This window comes from Spodoptera frugiperda, chromosome 31, assembly GCF_023101765.2.
Source record: "Spodoptera frugiperda isolate SF20-4 chromosome 31, AGI-APGP_CSIRO_Sfru_2.0, whole genome shotgun sequence".
NCBI lineage: Eukaryota > Metazoa > Arthropoda > Insecta > Lepidoptera > Noctuidae > Spodoptera > Spodoptera frugiperda.
Genome location: NC_064242.1, coordinates 1,576,164 through 1,603,044, shown reverse-complemented (window position 1 = coordinate 1,603,044; position 26,881 = coordinate 1,576,164). Strand labels below are relative to the sequence as shown.

Genomic DNA, 26,881 nt, shown 5'->3' with positions numbered 1-26,881 from the left:
CGTGCGTGAAGTTTCCTATAATTTCATTCATTGTTTATGGCTTAACAAAATATGGCGGCTGTCGTAGCAACAGCCGATATGACGATTCAAAAGAATTCTCAGATTTTAGTTAATGTAGAAGAAGCTTTAGCTGATTTAATTGTTGTATCGTATTGCACTGAGGATAAAAAGTTTCAAGGTGTGCTCCTGGACTCCAACAAAGGGTAGGTAACAAAAACATGACCGAGTGTGCCTTTATCGATTTATGGAAAATCTCCTGAAATTATCTCTAATTTGACCGTGTTTTTGCAGTAATTTACCATATGGTGTCTATAGCCTCAACCCAGCGTTCAGTAAACAGGTTGAATCCACAAATGAGAGTGATAAGTTGCATTCCGTTAGCCAAAGGTTCACCTACCAAGAGCCTCAATATGAGGGCGAAAACTCGCAGAAATCAAGGAAACCAGCTGCGAAAGGTAAACAGCAACAAAAGATGACCGTAAGACTACGACCTCGAAAGGTCTTGTGTTCTAACTGCCAAGGGATTTGTAATGAGAATAATGAAAATGTAGACGTGTCTAAAAAACGTAAGATAGAATCTGATGACGATACATCACACTTCTCTGACTCATCAAGGACAGAAAAGAAATATTTAATGGGCAGCATGCTTATACCCAAGCTGTCCAGGCTGCAGCCCAGTGAAATCACGAGCGCAGTAAAGGGCGCAGCGAAAACTTCTACTAAGGCTAGTGACAAATCAATTAAAACTAAGAAATCTAATACAGAGACTGTAACACAAGAAATGGCGTTTGTCAGTGTATCTGAGGATATGGAAGGCGACAAGGATGATGTGAAAGATGAAAATGGCATTTCTTTTAGTTCTATGTTTTCTAGTGCAAAAACTCTAAAAATATGTTTTGGAGAAGGTGAAGGGACAGTAGTTAAGATACCACCACTTACAGGAGATTTTAATGAAGATTCAGGTGTGTCATGTGATATGGGAAAGCCAACTAAACCTGACTCAAAAGCAGCTAAAAAGGCATTGAAGAAAGCAAAAAAGCAGGCGAAAAAGAGTAACTCTGTAGAAAAAAGTCAAAATGTACAATCACCAAAACATATTGGAGCATTATCGCCACATAACAATGCATCAAGTCCCACACTGGACCCTTTAGAAAAGAAACAAAAGCATAAAGTAAAACATAAAAAGAAGTATAAGAATCAGAAGAAGCGTGATGAAAACACAAGCAAATGTGGAGAGAGTGAATCAGTGGACTATTTTAGTGATATTAAAGAGCACTGTATGAACCAGAAGCTCTCCATAAGCTTACGAAGACTAAGTAGTAATTCTCATGAAAAGCAGAGTGAAAATGATCCTATAGAAAGTAGTTCAGAAGACTGGGACAATGAGGTTGTGCCAGATTTCCCTGCAAATGGTACGGAGGGTGTTGGTGGCAGGTTGCTACGGGTTTCTGTTGGTGATGTAGTGTGGGGCAAGGTGGTAGGGTTCCCATGGTGGCCAGGCAAGGTTCTCAATGTCACACCATCATCTAGGGCACATGTGGCATGGTACGCTTCAACCACCTCATCTCTCATGCCATGTGATAGCTTGAGTCCATTTTTAGAAGATTTTAAGGTGAGTTCTTACCGCTGCTTTTTTATTTTGATCTATATCTCCCATCATTCATGTTACTTAAACAACCTATCATACAGTAATGAGATGCATGCTCTTTATGAGTCATTCTGAGATTAATGACATTGGCAGAATATCAAATGCTTTTCTGACAAATATTATTCAAAGCTTGCTCTTATTTTTAAAATATTACTATCTTAATTTCTTACTAAAGCCAAATATTTATTTTTAAATACTGAATAAGATAATAAAATAGCCAGTAAATTAATGCACAAAAATGTTTAATTTCGTTCATGAAATGAATGAAGATATTTATTACATTTTAAAGGGCCTTTTGTCTCACTTATCTGATAAATTATCATCAAAAAAACAATGTATTTTTTCCAATAAAATGACATCATCTGTTTTTTCTTAGTAAAGGCAGAGATATTTATTTTAGTCATAAATATTTACTCAATTTCCCTAATTCTACTTCTGGTATTGTCATCATACATCACATCCCATTAAATTTGATAATTAATAAACTGCCTACTAAAAAAATCAATCGACTTTACTAAGGAAAATCATCACATCTAGATACAGTAAAATAAGTTATAAAGAGGAAAAGAGTTAAATTATACACCAATATAGTAAAAACAACAAAATATTTACAAATGGTTTTAATAATAAAATGTTAAGTACCTATTTGTTCTTTCAATAGGTTTTTCCTCACAATGATGCTATGTTTACTCATGCTAGCAAATAGTGTGTCAACCAAGCTATTTTTAAAGTGCTCATGGTATATTGGCATTTCTGGAAAATACTAGAAATTGACAATGTTGTTATGAGATAAGAACATTTTAATAGATTACTGGTATTTTAACTACATAATTAATTAGTGTCTGTAATTTAATAGATGAGACAAATATTAATATCTTCATTATATTGTGATGGGTGTTATGCAACGAGGTTTTATGCTTAGCTTATTTTTTGCGCATTGTAATTTTGTAAACCTCAACACGTCTTAGGGTTGTAGCTTTATAGCATATACAAGGGCAGAATCAAAGTGTATCAAAACTAAAATTCATTCAAATCACGCGATTTGTCCACATTTGCCCGTTACTTTAGTTTCTGAACTAATGTGTGCATTACCCTGTGAAATTAGCTTTGAATTAATGTTAATCATTTGATATTCGCATCAATGCGTCAACCCTGCGCCCGTATATCAACTGACCCTTAAACTGTAATGACATAGCTTAATTTTCCACTGTTTCTGCCTTTCAGTTACGATTTTTGAAGAAAAAGCGGGGACCATACAAAGAGGCTGTAATACAAGCAACACTTGAAGCTAAGAGGAATGAATCTCATGTAACCGATCCACTAGCGAGCCCAACGCACACACTGGCCACGGTATCACCTCGACCCATCGATGTGTTCTCTTAGACTAAGGTGCATCCGAATTTATTCAAAGTCATGTGATATTTAATACATAATTACTTGATTTATCTGCACAAATAGTGTTTCTTAATGTGATTTAGTTGTTGCACTGCAAATGAAGATTAAGGTAATATTTTAAGCTTTTTTTTTAATTGTTCAAATTTTCTGTCAGTTTTTCTATATTCTACTGAACTTTGAATTCATTTATTCTTTTAATATTCCATCTGGAAATATTTAAATCAACAACTTTCAGCGTAAGTTATCTATCATTGATATTGAAACAGCAATATTTATTTAATTTAAATTCCAGTGTAACAACTATTTAGACAAAAATCGTGTTCGTATTCAGAATAACGCCATTTTGCAAATAATATTCCACTTATGATGTGAACTGCCACTTAGAAAGACCTATGTTAAGTTAGGAGCTAGCAGTCTTGTACCAACATACCTTAATGGACTGCAAATACACATTTTGTAGTTAGCTTTCTAAATAAGGAGTAAATTAATTAATAATATAAATAATTTCCTGTATAGGTATATCCAAATGTTCAATATTCTTATGTATAAAACTATAAAAAAACATTTTTATGTTGATTTTGAGAATTTAACAAATATTTTGTTTACAATACTTGTAGTCTTTAAAATTGAGATTCATGAAATATTCTTCAACGAAAGATAGGTGACTGTATTCCAATGGTTAATAAATATTGTATACTCATATACATATATTTTTAGGATAATCTCGCGTGATTTATGCTTATTAAAAACAAAGGGATATTATGATAGTAAATATTAGGCGGTGGTCTGTTCAGAAATAAGGTTCTAAGCTTGGATATCTGTTCATTAATAGGTTGTGCACGACACATTTATTTAGTTAGATTTACGCAAATGACAATGTTTGCTCGGAAACCATATCTAACGGAAATGAAAAAAATTACCTGCGCATAAAACATTTTTTTAGCAATTGATATGTATTACATATGTAACTACTTGTGTAAAAACATTTTATATAATCACTGAGTGTTCAATATTAAATAGACCAAATGATATACAATTCATAAAATTTAGAATAGTTATAATATATTCAACCGATAATTATAATGGTGACAGTTATCGTTATTGAATTTGTTCCTTGAAAATTGTATGGGCACCTTACTCAAGCTGCTTATAAAAAGCAATGGTAAATAACATACAAAATACAGTGCCATTAATATTTCAGTGTATTGAGCAAGATCTTGAGGTTTGAAGCAAACGAAATTATAATTAGTTTCTTTTATTCAATCTCGGTCTTGAACTAAAAAGTTTAATTGCTTTTTTGTTGTTGCTTATCAATATTGTTGTTATATTATAACAAGTACTTACAACAGTTAAAAATATTGATCTAATACTTATAATTATATATGTATTATTGAAACTTATGGCCATTCCTTTATCGTCTGGTCTCTTGGTTTTAAATTTTATTATTATGTTCCATAATATCTACATTTTTTATTATTTTACTTAAAAAACTATATGTTTTGTAAATATCCAGTTTTATATTTCTATTTTAAAACCAAGAGAAAGATTTTGTTATTTACTTTTTAAGTAATTTAGTTCCGTTTAAAAAGATTTATGTGCATTCATGTTTTGATTGGTTGCTAAATAATTATGATACTTTAATTTTACAAAAATAACCATAGAACTTTAATTAAAGAGATTGTGATGTAGGCTCTATACATTTTCTTTTATAGGTGATAAAAAGTACTAAAATTGTTTGTTTTAAAATGTCAGGTTACTTGTATAGAGATCGGTTGCTGGTACAGATGGGCAAATTACTGGTGTACGATTTTAGTATAAGTGAGCACACTAATTAATATGTATTTATTACTGTGCTCACTTGTCTATGGACCTGTCTGTACCGATTATGTGGTTCACTATGTAAGAACCATATTTTTAATAAGCATTAAAAATATACAAATGTATATTGGTGTTCAGGCTGTTTTAAAGTTATGTACATTATGTTAATTTTTTTTATTGTACCTATCTTCAAGCTTCTTCAGGGCGAGGTAGTCAGAAACACTTGCAAAGGAAAGGAATTCTGCCAAAGAATATTGATCTTTGCCCAACTTGTGGTGAATTAAGCTATTTGTTCATTATTATTATTAAACTATTATTGTGTACATAATATTCAGAATAAATCCGTATTTTATTAGTGTAGTTTGCTACAGTGTATCATCTTATCATTACAGGAAATGTATTTTTAAAATATAAACTCTTCACAAATTATGTGTTACATTTTACGTCATCCCTTCCCTCTATTTTAAGTTTATTTCGGGAACAGTATAAATAACTGATTTGAATTTGAGACGCATGTGGGGTTCGATTCCCGGCAAAGAAAATACTTTGCCAATGCAAAGTATTTTGTATTTCCAAAATTTTTTTAAGTCAGTCTAAAATTTTGAAGTACAACAATGATACAACGTTCCCTATACTTATTATACTCTTTGGGTACAACTTTACCACATACAAATATGATTGGGAGTAATTGGGACACCTGATCAATATCAAATTTTGAAGAATTAGCTGAATCTATAGATTGCCATGGTAGGCATATTGTTAATATCTGCGTATCAAGGTGATAGAAAGCCACCATGACATGACATCTTAACACAAAAAAAAAACATTGAATCTATTTTCGCGATAATTTTCTAAAAATATTTTACTGTCTATTGTTCAAAGTTTTAACCATAGACGAAACAATTGTCCATCAAAATGTCCAACTGTCAATTTTTGAAGTTGAAGTTGTCATCGAGAGCTTTGTTTTTCAGTTTGACGATTCGAAAGTTTGAATTTATTTTATTTTGATTTCGCTAAACGCGGTTTCATATTATTTATTAAGTAGTGAATTAATGTTTAGTAAATATGAGGCGAACTTATAGGTCTAAGAAAGACACCGGTGGTGTTATAGACCGAAGAGATTTGTTGCAGAACTTGGACGAGAAGAGCTCAGCTTATGATGCCTTTTTCATTCAAAATATTAAACAAACTAAGCGGGAACTTTCTTGTATTGGGTCTTCTAATGCTTACGGAGTGGCTTCTAACCGTGTTCGTAAGAAGAAATATGTAAAAAGGATAGTAAAAGAGCCGGGAACTCCGTGTCGAGAAAGTTTGTCCCGGTCGACGTATCTGACGCCAGACAAATCTATACGTGTGAACAAACCTCTGGATCCCTTCGATATGTTGTTGAATTCGTCACCAGCCTGTCCAGTTGAAGCTCCTAAAAATAAGCCTGAGTCTGTGACCAGCAAAGTGGACCTCTTTGATCAAATTGTGCGAAAAAAGTAAGTTCCTTTGCTTTAATTAATTTAAGTTAGTAATTAGTTAATAAATACATTTTGATTTCATTTTTATTTTGAGATAGTGTGATTGTAGTCATATTCTTTTGATTGTTTATTGTATTTGGTTCTTTCAGGGAAGGTAAAACTTATACTAGGAGAAGGCCAGTAAAACCTAAAAAGGTTAATTATTCAAGTTCTGAGGATAGTGGTAAGTTTATATTTAGTACTAGCTGGTCTGTAACTTCGCTTGTGTGGTTTACGGACTCTGCAACTAATAAAAGTAGCCTAAGTTACTCCTTAGTACATCAAATAAAAGTCCTGTCCAAATTGGTTTAGTCATTTCAAAGATTAGTCAGAACAAACAGAGAGACCTTCGTGATTTAAAAGATACTTGCATAAGTGGATCATATTCCAATTTAAATTCAACTCCAATTTTCAGATTCTGACAAAGAAAACTCTGATGAAAGAATTAATTTAACAAGAAATACTTCAGACATAAAATCTTACCAACTCGTAATAGAAAAAGAAGCAAGTCCTACACCTAAACGGTGCAATGATTCCATAAATAATATAGTTAATAACTTATCTCTACTAAACAAATTAAAGAATAAGAATAGCTTTAATGAATCTATGAAGAAACCTCTAAATTACTATAAGCATCGACTGACTAGAAATATACAATCTCCTATATTGCAAAAATCACCATTATGTAGCACACCTTTCAAAATGAAGTACAGAGGTGACTCCATCTTTAAATTCTCACCTATATCTCTATCTAATGATGACAATAGTCCGAAATATACAACTATAACAGAGGATAATGATAATGCTAACAATAGTATAATACTCATGTCTCATAGTAAAACTAAAAGTTTTAGAAGTCCTACAGAAAATAAGGATTTGACTAAAGATGATACAGTTCCTGATTCTAGTGTTAATAATGATGTAGATAATGAAATAGTTACTCCAGTAATTGAAACTAGTATAAATGAAATAGCTGAAGATGTGCCTGACAAGAATAATTCTGTACATGAAGAGGAAAATTCTGGATTAGTTAGTGAAAGTAAAGCAATATCTAGTATTGAGATTAGTTCTTTTCAAACTACTGAAGTTGAACCATTTCTGGGCTTCCCTACTGATCCTAATGCCAGTAAAGATATTATAGCGAATATAATCTCAGATTTAGATGAAACAGTAAATAATAATGATGTTACTGAAATTGAAAACAAAGAACAAAGTGACATAGAAGAAGTTATAAATGAAAGTATTGCTACTGAGGATAATATGAAAGTAAATGAGAGCAGTGCTCCTGAAAATGATATAAAAGATGATGATAATGAGTCACAGGACTTAGAAAATGATGATAGAGATTCCTTATATGATACTTGTACAAGTGATCAAAGTTCTATTGACGAGAATGTTGTCAAAGAGCCCATTGTAAGGCTTCAAAGAATGAATGATTCATCATTCTTCAGGTATTATGAAAATATGAAAAATTTTGACACTGAAGCTGATGACACTAAAGAGAGTCCTAAAGAAGAAACTGATGATGAAGAAGATATTGTTGATCATGATCTAAATGAAGATAATAATACAAGTCAAGATGAGGTAGTTTCTCAGGAAGACGAATTTGAAAGTTTCTGTAATAGTAATACTTCACAGGACCATATATCTGAAAGTGGTTCTGCTACTGATGCTAATGTAGATAATGATGTGTTCCAAAATGAGGCTGATGACTATATTGATATTCTTTCATCAAATGACGATGAAGGTGAAGCAAATGAAGAAGAGAAATGCATTAGTTTTGTTACAACAAGAAGAAGGAATGAAATTACGAATAATTCAATGCTGTCTATCTTTAATGATTCCTATGCTTCCACTAGTACTGATTGTGATAAGACTGTTCTTAGTAATAATAGAGTTACAGTAGATGATATTGATGAAGATATTAATACAAATGATTTAGATGAACAAGGTAAAAGTGATATTGATGAAGTAAGAAAAGATGCTGATGAGACACTTTCAGAAAACAACCAGACATTAAAAAAAGAAGAGGATAACAGAATATCATTTGTCACTACAAGAAGGAGTACTGTTGTTGATAGAAAGAGTGCAATAAGAACTAGAAAGAGTTCTATCAAACCTAAAAGACAGATTACAGCAGAGAGAAAGACTTCTCACTTCCCTAGAGAGAGTATGAGACACAGTCCAGATAGCTCCAGAAAAACGTGTTTTGAGAAACCAGGCATTGTTCTGCAGCCTGGTAAAAAATGGGAGAGGTCTCTGAGTATTTACAGAAGAATGACTATGTTGACTGATCATTTTGACCAATCTATTCTTGAAGAGGAACCAAATGAAAAGAAGGGCAGGAAATATCGCCAAAGTGTGATCAGCACTATGGAGATGCAAGATTTGAACTGTAAGTATTTTTTGAGTTCAATTTTAGTCAAACATAAAACTTCTTTGGTAGAAACCTATTTAGATTGACGAAAAGAAGGTGACAACCTCTGTAGTCTTTACATAATAATGGCATTTACTAAACAAAAACATAAATTAAAAAATGGAATATAATTGACACTTCCATCCAAAGTTTCAGTGTAATGTCAGGTTTGTGTTTTTTTCTGTGAAGAAAATAAATAAAAGCAGTTTATTTATAGGTAATTAAACACGTTTATTTATTGCAGGTTCCCTACATAATGAATCAATCAATAGTCGCAGAAGTACATTTGTTTCTAAACCAAGTCGATCTACAATTCGAATTGTGAAAGTAAGTATAGTTTGTCAATACTGATTTTTTTTATTAAATTGGACACTTCAACTAAATAACGTGGTTTTTCTTTCTAGGATACAGATAATTCAAGACTTAGTCTTTGCAACACCACAGTATTCGATGACCTAAAAGGTAATAAAATAACAGTATTAAAAGAACCCGTTTCGATACTAACTGCTTAATAAAATCTCGATTGAATTTAATATTGTAAAACAAAAGAATATTCGGTTTATTTAAATATTCTACCATTTTTAAATCACTCCAAACTGGCAACATTAACAATAGTAGCTTTTGTATTATTTATATGGCAACACGAAACGGCTCAAGCTGCTGAAAAATTGTAGTATCTGTGGACGAGCCGTTCTGTTTGTACGCTTTGTGGAAGAAGACGCTCCGTGGTCTTTGTCCATAATAATTTTTATTTTATTTTTATTTGTAACTGCGTGTTCCAAAGTTCTTAAGTGAATATATTTTTTTAGTACTATTGCAAAGCAATAGTAGAATAAACATTTTACAAGTGACAATTTGTGTTTGAACGCTTTAAACGAATTTGTATCTGCCATTGCGTATCCGTAACGGGATAACAGCTTGGTTCTACGCCCTTTGTTCTATTAAAGTGTAAAATCAGCCAAGTGCATGCATCTTTCCCTGCAATACACAGGTTAGTTCTTGATTCGTGGTGTTTTAGTGGTAAATGTTACCCTCAGTGTGATTTCGTTGCGTCAACGAGTCGATTACGCACGGGGGGAAAGTACGTTGAGGTACTTCCTACTTTGTGTCATGTACCGTGATTTTGTGAATGACGCGTACTCTTTTCCAGGTTTTTTGAACGAGGAGTGTGATGATACTATTATCGAATTATCCAAACTCTCGATTGCTGATCAGTCGCACGAGGTCACTGTACTAGACAACTTCCATGATACTTCGAGCCGTATAACTACAGCAAAGGATTACGTGTTGCGTCGATGCAATCAAACGGACGCGATACTCTTTGATGAATGTTATCCAGACGCGTGAGTACCCACTTGTCATTATGTACATACCTCTGCCTTGTAAAAAAAAAACTTATAAAACTAAGAAAAATTGGCGGTTAAATAGGTCATTTAGTTACAAAATGGTGGCATTGTTATTAAACACAAGTTGTATCTGTAATTTCTCTTTGAGATAACTTGTACTATTGTACCCTACATCTTAAATTTTACTATTCAATGACATGCGAATATGTATAGCCAGCCAAATTGACCAACTGCCCTAGTTTTGAGCTAAGAAACGAATCTTACAGTTTTAATTTGTTTGTTACACAACTTTTATATCATTGGAAGCAATAATGTCAAGCTAAAACATCTGAGGTTGAAGCAAAAAGGTTTTATGTAACGGTCTGACTCACTTAGGTGACTTAACTGGTAGACAAAAAGTCTTTACAGCTACCTGGGTAATTGGGATTTTCTAAATAGTTCTTAGAAAAGAAATCGTCAGAATTTTAATGAGAGTGAACTAATGAGTCATAGATTGGACGACTTTTTTGACCTTTTGAAAACAGATTAAAGGACATTGGCCTTTATTTCTCACATGGTTATACATTAAACAGCATATTAAGTAGGCATGTTGATATTTATTCACTAGTCATACACTGCATGAGTAGTGAACTTGAAGGATGTTTTTTGTTTTTAAATCCATAGAGGAAATACAAAGAGTTTACATTACCAGCTTGTCTGTTTATTTTTTTACAATATTCACACATTTGTGAATTTATTATGCTTTTTCAAGGATATTATAATTTATGCTATTGTATTGTTTTTTTGTTTGTTGTGAAACTTGTATCTTATACAATGTTCTGTATTAGTTATCTTATCAATTTGTCTCATAGATATTTTAATTGTGATTTTACCTGATTGTAAATCACTACGATTTTAAAAATACCACTTAGATATGCTGGCATTGTACTGTTTAATTACTGAATAATAGAATTATTAATGGTGATAATAGAGCTATTCAAATTAATGTTTGAAATTCAAATTAGGCTTAAAATAGTACTACAGTAGATATTGAATTTCATGACACCAACCAAATTCTTAGATTTTAATTTATTTTACCCTTCAAAGTATAATATTTAAATATAGATTAAGATTTCACTTCTTCAAAATAATAGACTAGACTAGGTTAGACTTAGGTATTGTTGAAACAGTGCCAGAAGAACACTAATTACTGTAAAAACCAATTTTCATTGAAAACTTAGTATTTGTTCAGATACAAGGCTGTGTCACAAGATATTACCTTGTCAGTTACTACTTAACATTGAACATCATACTATTATCATGTTCAATTTAGCAATAATGTTCTCAAAATCACCTGTAAAGAGTTTCTATTACATGTATTTTACTTATACAATACTCCTTAGTGAAAGTTGCAGAGTCGAATCTTTGAATAATAATGGTGTTGCCCAGTCTTTATTTGAAAGAAATATTAAATTAGAGAGTGTGTGTCTATGAAATTTGTTTTCTAATACTAAGCATACTTTCTTGATGTATTATTGCACCAAATTGACTGTGGTCACAAGATTACTTGGCATAAATATTAAATCTACTGTCCTTAATTACTTCAAGTTTGCTACAGAGTATAAATCATATAATTACAATCCTCTTTACGGTTTTATTATATTTATTTATTCAATTAATTATCTGTCCCAGTCTGAATGAATGTTCGTTTATCTTAATACTACAGACAGACAGATACTTCAATTATATTTGTATTGCACTCATAAAGAGTGAGGACTCATACACTTGATAGCTCTGTATTTGCCTTTGATAACACATAGCAACTACATTTTATGTGCCACATTTTTACTATTTCGCAACATTTCGTTATATAATACTTTATGTATGAATATTATGCTGAATCTTGTAAAAACAGCTTGTTAACATATTAAATAGTACTTTGCAAGCCATATTTTAATACAATATTCTGCAATCTTTAAGTTATATGTTAAATAGCTACTTCGGCGCGGTTTCACCCGCTCTGCTCAGTTCCTATTGATTATGGCGTGATGATTTATAGCCTATAACCTTCCTCGACAAATGCGCTATCCAACACAAAAAGAATTATTCAAATCGGACCAGTAGTTCCGGAGATTAGCGCGTTCAAACAAACAAACAGACAAACAAACTCTTCAGCTTTATAATATTAGTATAGATTTCCGTTTGAAAATATCTTCCTAGCAACTAAAAGGGTTCTCATATATGTTAATATCTTCATATGAAATTAGGTCGTCTAATCTAATCAGGAAATGAAGGAACATAGCATATTTGGTTTCATATGTATTGTTTACATAAGTTGAGCTTATCTTTCTCAATTGTTAATAGTAATGGATGTTCTACTAGCATTTAAGATGATGTTTCTATAAACATTATTAGTCTCAGTTGGCTTGAAGTTTGTTAAAAACTTCTGTTGTTTTTGTGTAATACTTTTGTTATGGTTGAGGGGAAATGCCAATGTAGAGGTATGTTCAGAAAGTATATGGGGAAGTACTATTAAGAGGTTTGTTCTTATTTTCCTTCCAATGTTTGCCAAACCAACAACAACAAGGAAAATCCATATTTTCATAAAGTTCAGTGTTATTATAAAGTTGTGTAACATACAACCACAGATTTCACCCTTACCCAAGTTATTTTAAGCTCTTTATTTTAAGAAGTAACTAAAAGAGTTTCTCAATTGTGTAGGGCTTTGAAAAACTGCCACAAAATCGGCGAAGGGGTGTACGGAGAAGTGTTTCTGTGGCGAGACAGAGATGGCCGAGCTCGCGTACTGAAGATCGTCCCTATTGCCGGCACGCTCAAGGTCAATGGAGAGAGTCAGAAGGACTTCCACGAGATCATATCTGAGATTGTGATTGCTATGTAAGTACTGTGTATTTTGAAATCATTTCACTTTGTATTATTAGTGTATTATGGTCGTATTTTGCTCATTTTCGATTTCGCTATCTGCAGCCCTTCGCAATCAAGCGTTACCACTTAGCTACTTAGGATAAATATTTTTAAAGTATCTTTAGGTCTGGATGTTTAAACAATTTGTTGTAATGTTTTATAACATTGGTAAATTTAACGCTTTTTCGACGTCAACTAATTTGAAATGCAATTATTAAGCATTTACTTAAATATTCTTGATGTTGTGATCGTCTAAAAATTCCGGTACTTATTGATCACACTTATTAACAACTCTCTGTTAATAGGTCAATAGATAAATAAAATAATGGGCGTCTGTCGTATGAACGCAATTATTTCATGTAGGTATACTCCTTGCCAAAATCAAAACAAAGTATTCAGTTTACCGTGAAAGTAATTCCAACCTTGTCGACTCTCGAAATGTACATTATCAGTGTATTTTGGCACTAATATTGAACAAACGTGACGTACTAGTCTTGTACGCGTTACTGTTATTCAGGTTTTGGGCTCAATGTCAATGTAAAGAGGCAGACAATGAATATAATATCACGTTATTTCATTCATTACGTAGTTAGTTTATACGCCGTTGGCGCCACTGTCGTTTTATGTCCTGACGGTCAAATTATTTCAAGCACTAATGAGATTGGAAATATTGTTCTAGAAACTAAACGACTGTTTCAAAATACTTTTATTGCATTGCAAAGTGCAAAACAAAATGCTGCAATACCGATTATTATGACACGTTTTCACGGTACTCCCTCAGACCTCACCGCATGACTAAATATTAGCCGAAACAAAGATTGTAATATTATTATCAACTACCAAATAAGGTTTATCAAAGTCTGCTGACTATTTATGCAATCAATTGCTATCATAATATTATAAATTAACGTCCTTGTATTTTCGCTAGCGAACCTACTTCCTAATTTAGATAAAAATCGCTATATTTGTAAAATATAATACTAAGAATTACAATCATACATCTTTCACGTGTTACAACTGATACTATAAACTAATTTATATATTTCTTCCTACAATAATGTTCAATTTTATATCACAGAACACATCGCCATTGTATTTAATCTGGGTCAATTTATCAGTACCCTATTTATATGTACTGCTAATGTAAATTAATAAACATAAGTACCTCGTTTGTTAATAAATAGATAAATATACTTAACAAATAGGTCGCTTGATTGAATTCTTTATACAGTCTCAAAAGCTTATTTGATATACAGCCAAATGATACACGAATATAGACTCTATTTCTTAGTCAAAAGAAACACTATAACACGTTCATTTGCCAAATTAATACTATACAAATAACCTCATTATACATCGTATCCGCTGTTAATTCTTATGACCTAATTTTCTTTAAATAATAAAACTTGTTTGCAAGCAATCTTTATGCCGCGATCTTACAATGAAACGGGTCACTTCCGCAGTGGCAATGGCTTGGCAACACGTTTATATAACAACAATGATTTTAGCTCTATATCAACTGAATTTAATTGTTTTAATTACGTAATTATGTGCTTTGTTCTCATTCTTGTTACCCAACTCTCTTTTGAACGTGTATTTAAGGGTCTTTGGAAGACTTAAACAAAGGTTTTGGTCTCGTAATATTTTGGCTAGCAGTGACGTAATACTTTAGAAAGACTTTTGTATTGTTTTAAACCATTTCCTTTAAGCTTCATGACGTAAAACATGAAAGTTCAGTAACTACGGGAAATATTTAACATGAAACTTCGTCCGTTCGGGAACAAATCCGTTTAATTCCGTCTCTTGAGCTCGTATTAATAGAATACTAGTACATTCTGGAATGTTTTACTCAAAATGCAATAGTATAATTCTAGTTTACGTACGTTTTACTAACGATTGTTTTCTTTTAACAGGGAATTGAGCGCACTACGCGCTCCCATAGCCGAAATTAATCGCCATTTTGATGACGGGAAGGACGTTGAGGCGCTGGATTTGCACTCTATAGAGAATGCCACTGATGTATTCAACGAGGTAAGTCAAAATTTCAATATAATTTCATTATAATAAGTTTCAAGAATACACTGGTAGGTATTCTTGAAACACGGTAACATTTTGTATTATAACTCCCGTGAGACATTAAATTATGCTTTACAGCTCAATCGCGTAACTATTTGACGAGGTAACTCGAATACAAATTTTGCTCGAATCTAGTCTCGAGTTACGCGTCAAACTGTTACGGGAGTAACCCCTAAAAACATAATTAACCTTTAAACTTATTGTCTGTGTATGTACTGTGCCAGATACGAGTACACATATAGATTCTACATCTATGTATCGTGTAAGCTCTGAAGGTTTCCGCTATGCGGTGCAATCGATACTCCGGTATTTGATACAAGGTCACTGTGGGATTTAGTTGGTACCTTACATAATCCTTGAGTATTCCTCATAGCGAGAAACGAATCATTTTCTTCGTAAAACATTAGTTTCATGACTCATTTCATGGAATTTTAGATATGCAGGTCTAATTTGTCATCGCTTTAAATGAAAGTGCAAAGTATTGTAGGTTCATAAGTGCAAGTTGATGACGTAAGGTGAGCGAAAAGTGATACGGTAGACAATGGGTAGTTACGTAATGTTATTGCGATTGTCCATAGACGTGTGTATCGAGCGGACTGGTGACGCCAGTGCGGTTAGCAACACATGCATTTGATACCTTTATGAGATAAATTGAACTAGATGCGCCCCGTGACTTCGTCCCCGTTTTAAGTTACAAATTGGATATGTATAGAAGATAGAATCGTAAAGATAAGATTAAAGTTGCGTTTAGATATTTAATTTATCCCATTGGAGTAACGTGATTTCCGGGGAGACAAATTTTAGACTATAATCTGTTTAAACCTTACATCTGTTTAGCCATGTCGGCATTATGTAGAAAAAAAAGAACGTAACATAAACTTTCACATTTTCGATGTTATGTAAAGTAGTTCCATATCATTAGCTAGCACAGGCCATTTAAAACGAGACTAATTCAGAACCAATAAATATTTTCATCTTAAAGTGTTATTGAAGGACTATTCAAACAAAAACAACATATTCGCAAACATATTAAGGTCACACAAATATTTACGTCAATAGGAATTCTCTCGGCGATGCCAGACGTAGTGTTTACGTGAAACACGTCAATTAACATTAATTTTCCTTATAACTCGAAATTACGTAGGAACTTCTTTATGTGTAGTAGTTTAATGTGATGTCAGCAGATATTGTGTACTAATAAATATGATTGGTGGAAGCCAAACGCATCCACAGCGACGTAGCATAGCACATCTCTGGTGAAAAAGCGCCCTTATTCTTCTCGTGGGTGTCAGAAGCCGACTGATGGCCGAAATTTTAATCGATTTTTGACAGAAACTTCATACAACTAAATTCAGTTATTAGGCGAAAAATATCTTAAAGATTGGGTAGCAGCGCTCTTTAATAAATCTTAACTTTATACTACGATCTGAAACCTGGAGATTTTGGAGAACCCTTCTTATGTAGAGAACGCTCCTCATAGACCCAACAGTGGACTATCACGGACTGTTGATGTGATATAGTAAACTATAGACGGTTTTACTGAAGGTGAAATGAATATCATACACATAGAACATGTACTATGTAAAGCATATAACGTCCACGTGTGAGCAATATTATGATACGACGCAGTACCTAATCGTGATCGAGATAGTTGTAGTAAAATGCACTAATTGAACTGTCATTATCTCATTGTTTGACGTGTTCGTTGATATTATTATAATGAATTATTGCCAATCTCCAGTTTCCTAGATATGTTACAGGAAAATGGTGACTAACTATGCAAGTCGTGGACTGCCAAGAATTTATTTGTAATAGTTTATATTTGCCTCTAGATTCAGTGTTTGTTTACAAATATCGTTCTAAACAACGTTAATTTTACCATAGCTATCAAGTATAATTTATATAAATTTCAAAAGTCAAATCGTTAGCACTTTTTGGCAAAACAACATCGTTTTTTGGCATTGATAGATCTTACAAGTAGTATCGTCGTTGTTGAACAACAACGAAGCGTTCTTTAAATCACAAAACTACTAAATAAATCACTGTCTGAATATCTTTTACGTAACAAAAGGAAAAATAAAGTACGGACAGGTTTGTAAATTGAATTCTCAATGGGCCTTACCTACCTGTATGTGGGAGTAACCTGTTAAAAGGTCTGAATCCTCTTTTACATAATAGATAGTTATTTCTATACCTAATGCGCTCTAACAAGGTGCGGCTGACAGATGCCAGTATGACGTTGACGTCTCTCTTTAGGGATGGACATTAGAAAAATCTTTTTTTATCGCTATCGATACTCGCAGCATACATTTAATTCTCTTGAATTTTTTTATTAAATGTGTGTGTTATTTAGTTGTGCAGTCTAACTACGTGTATACAATGTGTAACAAAAAGGGGTATACATATCAATTGCACGGCTTCTAGATAACATAACAAACGATACGGGAAGGGTTTTTAAACTCATGTTTTCATGGTACCAAGTTATGAATTTTTCAAATCGCGCTGCCGCGTGATTCAAAATTAGGTAGACAGGTACTAGGCGATCAGATTGACAGAAGAAATGTTTCGTAATACTCGCGAGTGATCCCTGTAGTGTTGTGACATGTTTGTATGATTTAAAATGAAGAAACATGCGATACCAAGTATTTGGTACAAAATTTTTTTTAATCGTATTTTCAGCTGAAACTTCGTGTAGAGACTCTATTCAACCTGTATTCATCAGCGCTTCTTGATGTATATGGGTATTTTGTTACACGTTGTATACTTGTCAAAATAAATATTTTATGACCGAGCCCTGAGGTGTTTCAGAGTTACAGTTTTACAGAACCGTGAAGAAAAAAAGGATATATTAGTTTGTATATGTTGGAATAGTACCACCACGCATTATCAATGGCGCCGGAAATGTCTAGAAAAATGCCTACTACATATTTCTGCTCAGATAATGTCACTGTGGTTTGGGCAGAGAGAGCCTCGTCTACAGTGGATTTACCCACATAATTAAAGGTTTTTTAAGAATGATAATTGAACGACGCACGATTTTCGTTTTTTATTCTAAAAAAACATCGACTACCTATCCATCGTAGCCGTACATCCCATCACTAAACACGACTATGGCTTTACGTTATACGCATAACACTTTACTTTATTTTTCATTTCATTAGATTTTAATTGAATACTAGAACATTCCGGTTGGTTTTAATTTAATTAACTACGCATCCGAATGATTTAACATAATACGAATGTGATACAGGTAAAATATTAAGGCTTAATTTTTAAATCGCAGCAACTTTCAAGAGTGATACGTAACGTTACTGAATCTGTCAGCCGCACCTTGTTAGAGCGCATTAGGTATACCTGCCTTTGACGTCACCTGTCCCTTTCATCTAATTATGTTACGAATTGAAAAGGTTTTATCCACCGTATTCTCTGTCTAGTAAGTTTCTTTAAAGTATGATAAATTGTTTAAAGTCAACAGAGTAAAACTGATTATTTAATCTATCATCACGTTTGTGGGCGATAAGCTTAGAAACTCAGCGCCTGCATGCAACGTTTCTACTTGATAATAATATGCAGTTACTATAGCATGTTGGGAAATATCTTGTTCAGCACATAAACAACCGACCTCAGCTCAACTATAAAGTCTTATCGGCAAATATTAATTGACATAATGTTCACTCGTCATACACGTATTTAGCATAATATAAAACCAATAGCCATACGAAATGAGGTCATTACATCGCGTCACGAACCGCTTCTAGGAATATGAATCACCGTATCCGCGGCACTACAAAACATTGAGCGCGTAAAATTTTACTTTCGAAACTCACGTGAATCATCGTATTGACGAAAACGGACAATGTTTGTTTGTTTGATACAATAACTAGGCCGCACTGTTATCGGAACAAGACGCCCCTATCTCCACAGCTGGCGCATAATTTAAGTTTGTTAAGCCAATCATAAATTATGATTATAAACGGACGCAATTTATTTCTTTCTTCCACAATTACTCATTGTTGTCGCTTCATTCATTATGTTTGCGGTAGGTAATTCTTTGTCGGGTATTTTATCATTATCTTTCTTTGTATGCAACTGCAATGTCTCAGCCTTATCTTGAGACTGACTAGCGATTCCTGCTATTCAAATTAGAGGCCGTTAGTACTATGTAATAATCTTCTGCAGTAATTTACAAAGCTCTGAACATACCACGTTTTGTTTGCACAGCCATTGTGCGATAGCGGCGACCTTATGTCTCTTGTATCACGATGTAAATAAGATTTTACGCCTTAATACTTTGTACATATAAATATGAATTGCAATAGTACAAATACATTGCGTTAGAAACTCGATGATTTCTTTCACGTTTTCCTGGTAGAGAAGAATAAAGGGGGAAAACTTTATAGCTAAAATTAACATCAACAACTGCTACACGTAGTAACAACATTATAACTCCACCTTTCCCTATTGATACGGAGAACACACGTTGCAAAACTGACATTTTAACCAAGGAAGGATATCTATTTTAAAATTCCGCTAAGCAACAGGTTGCAAGCTCGTAAGATGGCACATGGCTTCCTTTCTCTAAACGCGATAAAACAACAATTGAGCGCAGCTGCTGCACATTCTTTATTGTAAGTTGCGGACGTTTTATTGGCGCGCGCAAGCTCCCGCCGGCTGGCTTACATCTCTGTTACGACGGGTTTTCCATTCTACTCCACACGTATCCTATGTACACAGTACGATGGGAAACTTGACCTAACCCGAATTCTGGCCATTTGCCTCTATCGCTGAACGGAATATTAATATAATGTATTTCTCATTTCGTCTTGGACCAAGAGCAAAAGCCCGGATTTCAATGTATATTTGGCTATATTTAGAACTTCCGTCTACTGTTTGGTATACATTTGGCGCTTGTTAATTCGGGACCACCCAGAAATCTTACAAATTCACATGGAACACAATAACTAAAGCTATTTTGTTTTTTGTTGTAGGTTCTAGCTGTGAGATGCGTATACGGCAGCTACCCAGCTCGCTTGCTTGATTTGTGGGATCTGTATGACGAGTGCAAAGGCTCTGAGAACGACAACCCTGCTATACTGCCGGTAGACCAGCAGTTCATTGTGCTGGAACTAGCTAACGCGGGTCAAGATTTAGAGAGCTACCAGTTCAACAACGCTGAACAGGCTTATGCCTTGTTCCTTCAGGTATGTTTAATAAACTAATTTGTATTTTTAAAGGCATGGTTTTTTTTTTATATTGATGTTGTGTATGTATTCTTAATCAATGTTTTTTCTAAACAGAATGTTAATCTATTTTTTTTTGTCATGTTTTTGCGATTACTCAACCAATTGAGTGCATTTTTTATTTTTTGTTAACAACATTTACTTTCATGTAATGATTGATGTTGTCAGTAGAAAGTTACAAATTGCTGTGTTTATTTCGTTATTAGTGACTGATTTTGATTGCAGTCACGAAAAATACAGTATAATTATGTGAACTGCAATCATATTTATGTTTAATGGCTTTTTGTTCAAAAGTCCATACATTTATTTTTTGTTTATCTAACCTTATTTGTTCAGATCTCTTTAATGCATGATGACCATAGACTTTTGTAGAAGAAGTCATAGATGTTTGTGTTTGATTTTTGTTTTTTTTCTTGTGTTTTTTTTTTCAGTGGCTCTCACCCTGCATGTAAGCAGCCTCCACGGAAGATAAGCGATATTCTAGTATCAAGTTGTTTACGTATCTTGACTAGATTATCACTTATCCTCTGAGGTCGCTTTCGCGCGCTTTACATGTGTTACCAGTGTGTGGATTTTATTTAACGTTTTATTTTTTTATTTAGCATGTTTTTGTGACCATTTTTGCTGTTGTACGATTGTAGATAATGATTTTTGTAATGAAATGTATTGTTTGTAAAGGCCTATTTTATTACCTTGCTGTAGGAACCGAGTTTCTGTTTGATAGATTATCGTAGATTTCTTTGAAATTGTATTGCCTCGTGGGATAATAAATTCCCTTACGTATTTTGAAATAATGAATTTGTCGGGATTATAGAATAGACCTTTATTAACTTTTTTTTAAATTAATTTGTAATTTTTTCTTTTCTGTGTTATAGTTTTAATATGTGTTCTAAATTAATGTTTTAAAAGTGGTTTTTAAACGTAAATGATGTGTTGGCAGGTTGCGTATGGTCTGGCGGTTGCAGAGGAAGCCTTTCAGTTTGAGCACAGAGACTTGCACTGGGGTAACGTGCTGATTGCTCCCACAGAACAGAAGGTATGTCACTCTTGATGTTGTTGTTTGATTGTGTTTTATATTGAAAGATCAAAAGCAACAAATTGGTAGGCAATTAAATTATGAGTTGAATTTACTCGTCAAATTCATTACAATTTGACACAATAAGGATTATTATAAGGATATGGTAATCTTTATATTGTGATAAAATACTGACATTTAGCTGAATCTGTTTAAGACTCGATCTGAACGTACTTGTTCAAGGTCAGTAGAAAAACAATGTCAATTCATGACATTGCTTTGGTAGCATCAAATCTCACTTTTGCCACACTTTCTTATAATTAATGTAGATTCAAAATGTATCGCTTTAAAACTCTGCCAACTAAAATAAACAGTATTTTACATAGAACCAACAGTAAATAACCAGAGACTTAATAGTCTGTCCATTACCGACAATCGCGATGGTGTTCACTGTACCATGTCGTTTAGTTATCAACGCCATACTATCGCCAAGCCCACCGCGATGTCGCCTGATCAATTCACTTAAATGCTATCTTGGTATCTCTTAAATGATGCTGATAAGTGCACAAAGAAATCGTTGTCCGTGTCGACGTGTAATGTCCAGTTTTCTTGTAGATATAGGAATTTTATAAGCCAGTCTATACAGAGAGAGTTCATACATACAATATTATGTAGGTGTACTGAGATTAAAATGAATAATAATTTGGTCAAAGAATCTTTACCTAATCAATGTTTAAATCGTCATTAAAGTCTTAGAAGTTCTCCTTGATAAAAGATTACACCAAAAGTATATAAATGTATATTATAATCTTAGCTGGTGACTAATTCCCAAAGCATAACCAAAAGGAAATAGTAATAAATATTAATGTAATAGATAATTATTGAATTGCTATTTTACGCGCTCGTTTGACGTCAATAATAGTCATAAATTAACACAATAAAAAACTTAAATCTTACCGTTCAGTATTGCATTTGCATAAAACTGGTTTGCATTTCTTGTTTTATACTCTGACAGTTGCATAAACTTAACCGTGCATTGTATAACTGTATTGTACAGTCAATTTACTTATTTGGTATATAAGTAAGAAAATAAAGAAACCTATACTGAGACAGTAATCACTGGTTGGCTACTGACCCGGCAACAGACAGATCATTAAAGACAATCTTACTAATATAATAAATGCGAAAGTTTATGTGTATGTTTGTAACTCAATCACGTCAAAACCGCTGAAAGGTTCGCGATAAAACTTGGAATAGGGGTAGGTTATGGTCTGGAAACCGCATAGGCTATTTTTTATACCACAGAACAGGCAGAACCTAGTTTAATATAAAATTGCGATCTCCAACCCGCGTGCCAAGCGCGGAGATTATGGAAAACCCCCTCATTTATGCCCAGTGCCAGTGGACTCTCACGCGCTGTTGAATGATACGAAACAGCTTAGCTGACTACGTCAATATTTTTCACGCCATAGCCAAGAACTAATTTATAATTTAACCTTGGTAGAAGACAAGAAGGTGGTTGACATTTGGAACAAGCGTCTCGGTCTACTCAAGTCGGAGTGTAATGCTAACGCACCCAGCCCGACGGGTCAATAACCTCCCCCTGATAGTCTCCGCGAAATTGTTATCATTAACATTACATTTATTTGAATTTTGAAATCCGGTATTTTAAATATTTGATTTCTGAATACAATGTAATTGTTATATCAAGTGTGGTATAGTAATTGTTTTATTACAATAGTGTTGGAAAATTATGCAATATTGTGTTTATTTTTTTCAATAATTAGTAGAAGAATAAAATTAATAAGATTAATTATTTTCCGATTTTAACACCGCGGCTTATACCTAAGCAAATTCATCATATAACGTTTATTTATAACCTCAGTTTCAAGATAAAAGTAGATTCCAAAAGCGACCTTTTTAAAATTTCTGACGTAAATAAAAAATAATATATTTTAAAACTTAACTCGTAACCTTAGTTACATTGCGATTTAAATTAATTTAAATAAAATCTTAAACAAATCTTAATCGATTATCATAATATGTAGGGACTTTTTCCTATCACTCAATTATGATCAAAACAATATGAAAAATTTGTTTATATCTGAGTAATCATTATTTAAATGCATTGATAATGATAATAATAACATTTGATAACCTTGTTTTCAAACCTTCTAGATTTAGATCTCAATTGTTGATTGTGTAAAATGCATTTTCAATCAATATAATGAATAATTATGAAATATTTGAGAATAGTTACTGAGAATGCATCATTTCGTATGGTACAATGGTTTTAAAAGGCAATTAAACAATTGGAAATAAGTGGAATTCTTCTATTTTCAAAGATATTCATAGTTCTAGTAAACAAAAAATAAAATAGTTTAGATCGGTTAGCTCAGAAGTCACCTAGAACCGACCTTTGGAGGTTGACGGACGGTTTAAAGGCGCAGGTTCAAGTTGTAACCTCCGACGCGAGGTCGTAGCACTGTATCGAAGTTTTGGAGGTCACTGGGAGCAATGATAGAAAAACGTCAATGAGGAAGTGAGTGTGGCAGAAGTGTTGGTTAAATACTCATTTAATTACGAATACAAGTATTCCCGGAATTTGTCGGCACTGTGGGCAGTTATGCTGAAAGTTTTAGACAATAGCGTGTATTAGGAATGTCAGGGTTTTGTCCCTTCCGTGTTTTATCAAGCCCGGAAAACTTTGAAATTCTTTACATAATTCTGTACTGCGTATGAAGGTGATGTTTTCCACTATTTCTCTTTGTTAGATTTTCGTCATCTTGTTGTTAATGTTTTCTATTTCTTACACGATGTGTGTTTACATAATGTTACTATTTGCTACATTCAGTATGTAGCTACAAATATTTGTTTATTAAAGTGATGAAGTAGATAAGAACTTATTGTTTTGATATAGAAGCTAGATAAATATACAATTTTAATATTGATATAAATCTAATCTAAAATAAAGGAATCTGAGTAGGTTGACCTACTGATGTCTGATAGGTGAGTATGGAAAAAGAATGGTATAACCTGGGTGTCTTCAAAGCCCGAGTGAATAGGTTGCTTATGGGCAGACGTGCTCCATCGTAGGCCGCATCATCACTTACCATCAGGCGAGATAGCGGCCAAACGTCGGCCCATTTAACAAAAAAAGAAGACACATAGTATTTCAGGTGGATTAGGATATAAACAAGATGGCAGTATTGAAACTAATGATATGTTGTTGTCCCCAGTACGCAACGTTTGTGCTGCGCGGTCGGTCGCACCGGGTGGCGCGGTGCGGGGTGGCGGCGACCATCATCGACTACTCTCTGTCGCGCGTGTCCCTGCCGCTGGCGGGCGGCGACTGCGCGGCGCTCTACAACGACCTCGCCACCGACGACTCGCTCTTCGAGGCCGTCGGCGACTACCAGTTCGAGGTGTACCGCCTCATGAGAGAGAAGTTGGGGTAAGCATCTATTACACAGTCTTTTGGAATAGTACGGTAAACGAGCAGAAGTTCCACCTGGTGGTGAGCAATCGGCACCGGCCACTGACACCCGCAACTTTAGAGGAGTTACAAGTGCCTTGCGGCCTTTTTTATGTCTCGGAGAAATTCCGGTGAAACACAACGCAAGCGTTATTTCACGCCGGTTTCTGAAACATTTTACTTTCACATGTATTCCTCGAAGTTGTAGGTTGGGCTCTGTCTCAATAACCATTTATTTTCGCTCCATTCGCCCACTTATCTTTGTATCACAACAATAACAAATTGTATGGTTACTCCTCATTGAACCATCCTCGTTAGTTAGCCTTTGCTTTAACATTAAATTGAAAAGGACATTGATATAAACAGCACATGCTGTTCTTGTTATCCTGCCAAAGGTCGTGTGATAAAACGTGTGGAAGCCCCTCTCCCCCCAATCGTTTATTTGCGGACTTCCTCGTTTTTCCTCCCGCAAGACGTAGCTCGAACTATGAATAAAACATAAACTCTGCGAAGTAAATTGTTTGATAACGATACGTCACACTATGACGCATGATTTGTAAACTAGAGTATGATAGATGTTTAAATAATTCTTTACTTACTGTAAATATTTGCAAATGTCGTTGATGTAAATAATTGCCTTCAGTATTATTTTATAGTAGGACTTATTTTATAACATAAATAAATCTGCGTCAATAAAAATCTCTGTGGAAATGCAATGGAATTATTATTGTGGAATATTACCATTGAAATTAGCAATAATACTTCTAGGAAGGCCGGCGGTATTCTCATTTTATTTCCGAGGTCGTGTGAAATAGCAGTAATTTCTATTTAAAAATTTGCTATATTTTACTACGCGACCAGTTTCTCGGTCAAGTATACGTATGTGGGACTGCCGAGCGACTGACATGTATGCCATGCCAGTGGAGAGAAGTAGGCTCGCTCTTATTACAACTTCATAATTGAACTGGCGAAAGATGGTTTTTATTTATTTAACGAAAGACACAAAGTTGAGACTTCTCTACCTGTACCAATGACTGGCATTTAGCCAAAACAAAATGATGTTGAGGAAATCGTCTCCCGAATGTGAATTTTAATGCAATAACTAATGATTGGTTTTCCTTTGTTTGCAGAAATGATTGGAAGAACTTCGCGCCGTACACAAACATCCTGTGGCTGCATTACACTGTGGATAAAATGATAACGGCCCTCCGCTACAAGAGGACAAACACGAAGGTTCACAAGCACTACATTGACAAACTGAAGGGAATCCAGAGCAGAATACTAGACTACGGTAGCGCGGCTTTATTTGTGCTAACTGACAACGAAATATAAAAACGAACAAATTATGATAATATACAAAACAATTTCATATGTAAATTAATACAAACTAGTCTTAACAATGGATTTAATAAACTGCTGTTGCTATAAATCTGACATAACAATGAATAACATAAATTATTATAATGTAAATAAAATTTGCTTTGATAAATTGTTTGAAACGATAGACGCTAAAAGAGTTATTTACGATGTTGTCGCATTATTAGAACACTTACAGATAGAGGGTGCCTTTTTAGATAAGGTAGTGCCTTTGTTCACATTAATAAATTCATATATTGTGTTCCGAAATATTTGTTTTATTCAACCTTTATTGTTAAATATTACCCACACTTTGCAAGTTCCTTGTGCCGTATCAAACGCACAAATACCATTTTATATGAGAATATCACACTGAATTCCTTGTGAGAATCAAACCCACACAATAAACCACTTGAGGAATTTGAAAACACTGTGTAGGACTGGTATCCACCACACCTGCAAGTATTACAGCTATTTAGGTAGGAGGACTGATTGCCACGCAGTTGACGCAGTGCAGCTCGTCAGGCCTTTACGCAACCGACACGCCTTCTGCCGCCTCTATTTGGTGATATGTATTTGACATCTGACAGATGATGGGCATTCTGATCGTATACAAATTGTTCTATCCTACTAATATTAATAAACTAGTTTCTGCTGGGGGCTTCACCCGCGTTTTCGTGGGATAAA

The 26,881-nt window shown here is 33.8% G+C and overlaps 2 protein-coding genes across 3 annotated transcripts; both read left to right on the top strand.

The window, feature by feature from the left end:
• The first annotated feature begins 20 nt into the window (after nucleotides 1-20).
• Nucleotides 21-5,287, top strand: LOC118276132 (PWWP domain-containing protein 2A). Of its 2 annotated transcripts, none has more exons than XM_050707309.1 (3): nucleotides 21-203; nucleotides 292-1,412; nucleotides 2,873-5,287. In XM_050707309.1, exons 1-3 carry the CDS (start codon nucleotides 52-54, stop codon nucleotides 2,932-2,934), a joined length of 1,335 nt encoding a protein of 444 aa, XP_050563266.1. In that variant the 5' UTR covers nucleotides 21-51; the 3' UTR covers nucleotides 2,935-5,287. The 2 variants fall into 2 exon arrangements, with proteins under 2 accessions (XP_050563266.1, XP_050563265.1); XM_050707308.1 differs by having other exon boundaries at nucleotides 22-203; nucleotides 292-1,612.
• A 524-nt stretch (nucleotides 5,288-5,811) lies between these two features.
• Nucleotides 5,812-26,464, top strand: LOC118276215 (uncharacterized). Its single transcript, XM_050707307.1, has 12 exons — nucleotides 5,812-6,345; nucleotides 6,477-6,550; nucleotides 6,782-8,761; nucleotides 9,027-9,109; nucleotides 9,187-9,244; nucleotides 9,933-10,125; nucleotides 12,829-13,005; nucleotides 14,946-15,063; nucleotides 20,097-20,309; nucleotides 21,289-21,384; nucleotides 24,603-24,817; nucleotides 25,969-26,464. Exons 1-12 carry the CDS (start codon nucleotides 5,927-5,929, stop codon nucleotides 26,168-26,170), a joined length of 3,828 nt encoding a protein of 1,275 aa, XP_050563264.1. The 5' UTR covers nucleotides 5,812-5,926; the 3' UTR covers nucleotides 26,171-26,464.
• The last annotated feature ends 417 nt before the right edge of the window (nucleotides 26,465-26,881 follow it).

Excerpts from the sequence above, each read along its gene's own strand:
- LOC118276132 (XM_050707308.1), top strand. The coding sequence starts at position 52 with ATGGCGGCTGTCGTAGCAACAGCCGATATGACGATTCAAAAGAATTCT. Across the intron at positions 204-291 it reads CTCCTGGACTCCAACAAAGG|TAATTTACCATATGGTGTCT; the intron begins GTAGGTAACAAA and ends GTGTTTTTGCAG. Across the intron at positions 1,613-2,872 it reads CATTTTTAGAAGATTTTAAG|TTACGATTTTTGAAGAAAAA; the intron begins GTGAGTTCTTAC and ends TCTGCCTTTCAG.
- LOC118276215 (XM_050707307.1), top strand. The coding sequence starts at position 5,927 with ATGAGGCGAACTTATAGGTCTAAGAAAGACACCGGTGGTGTTATAGAC. Across the intron at positions 6,346-6,476 it reads GATCAAATTGTGCGAAAAAA|GGAAGGTAAAACTTATACTA; the intron begins GTAAGTTCCTTT and ends TGGTTCTTTCAG. Across the intron at positions 21,385-24,602 it reads TTGCTCCCACAGAACAGAAG|TACGCAACGTTTGTGCTGCG; the intron begins GTATGTCACTCT and ends TGTTGTCCCCAG.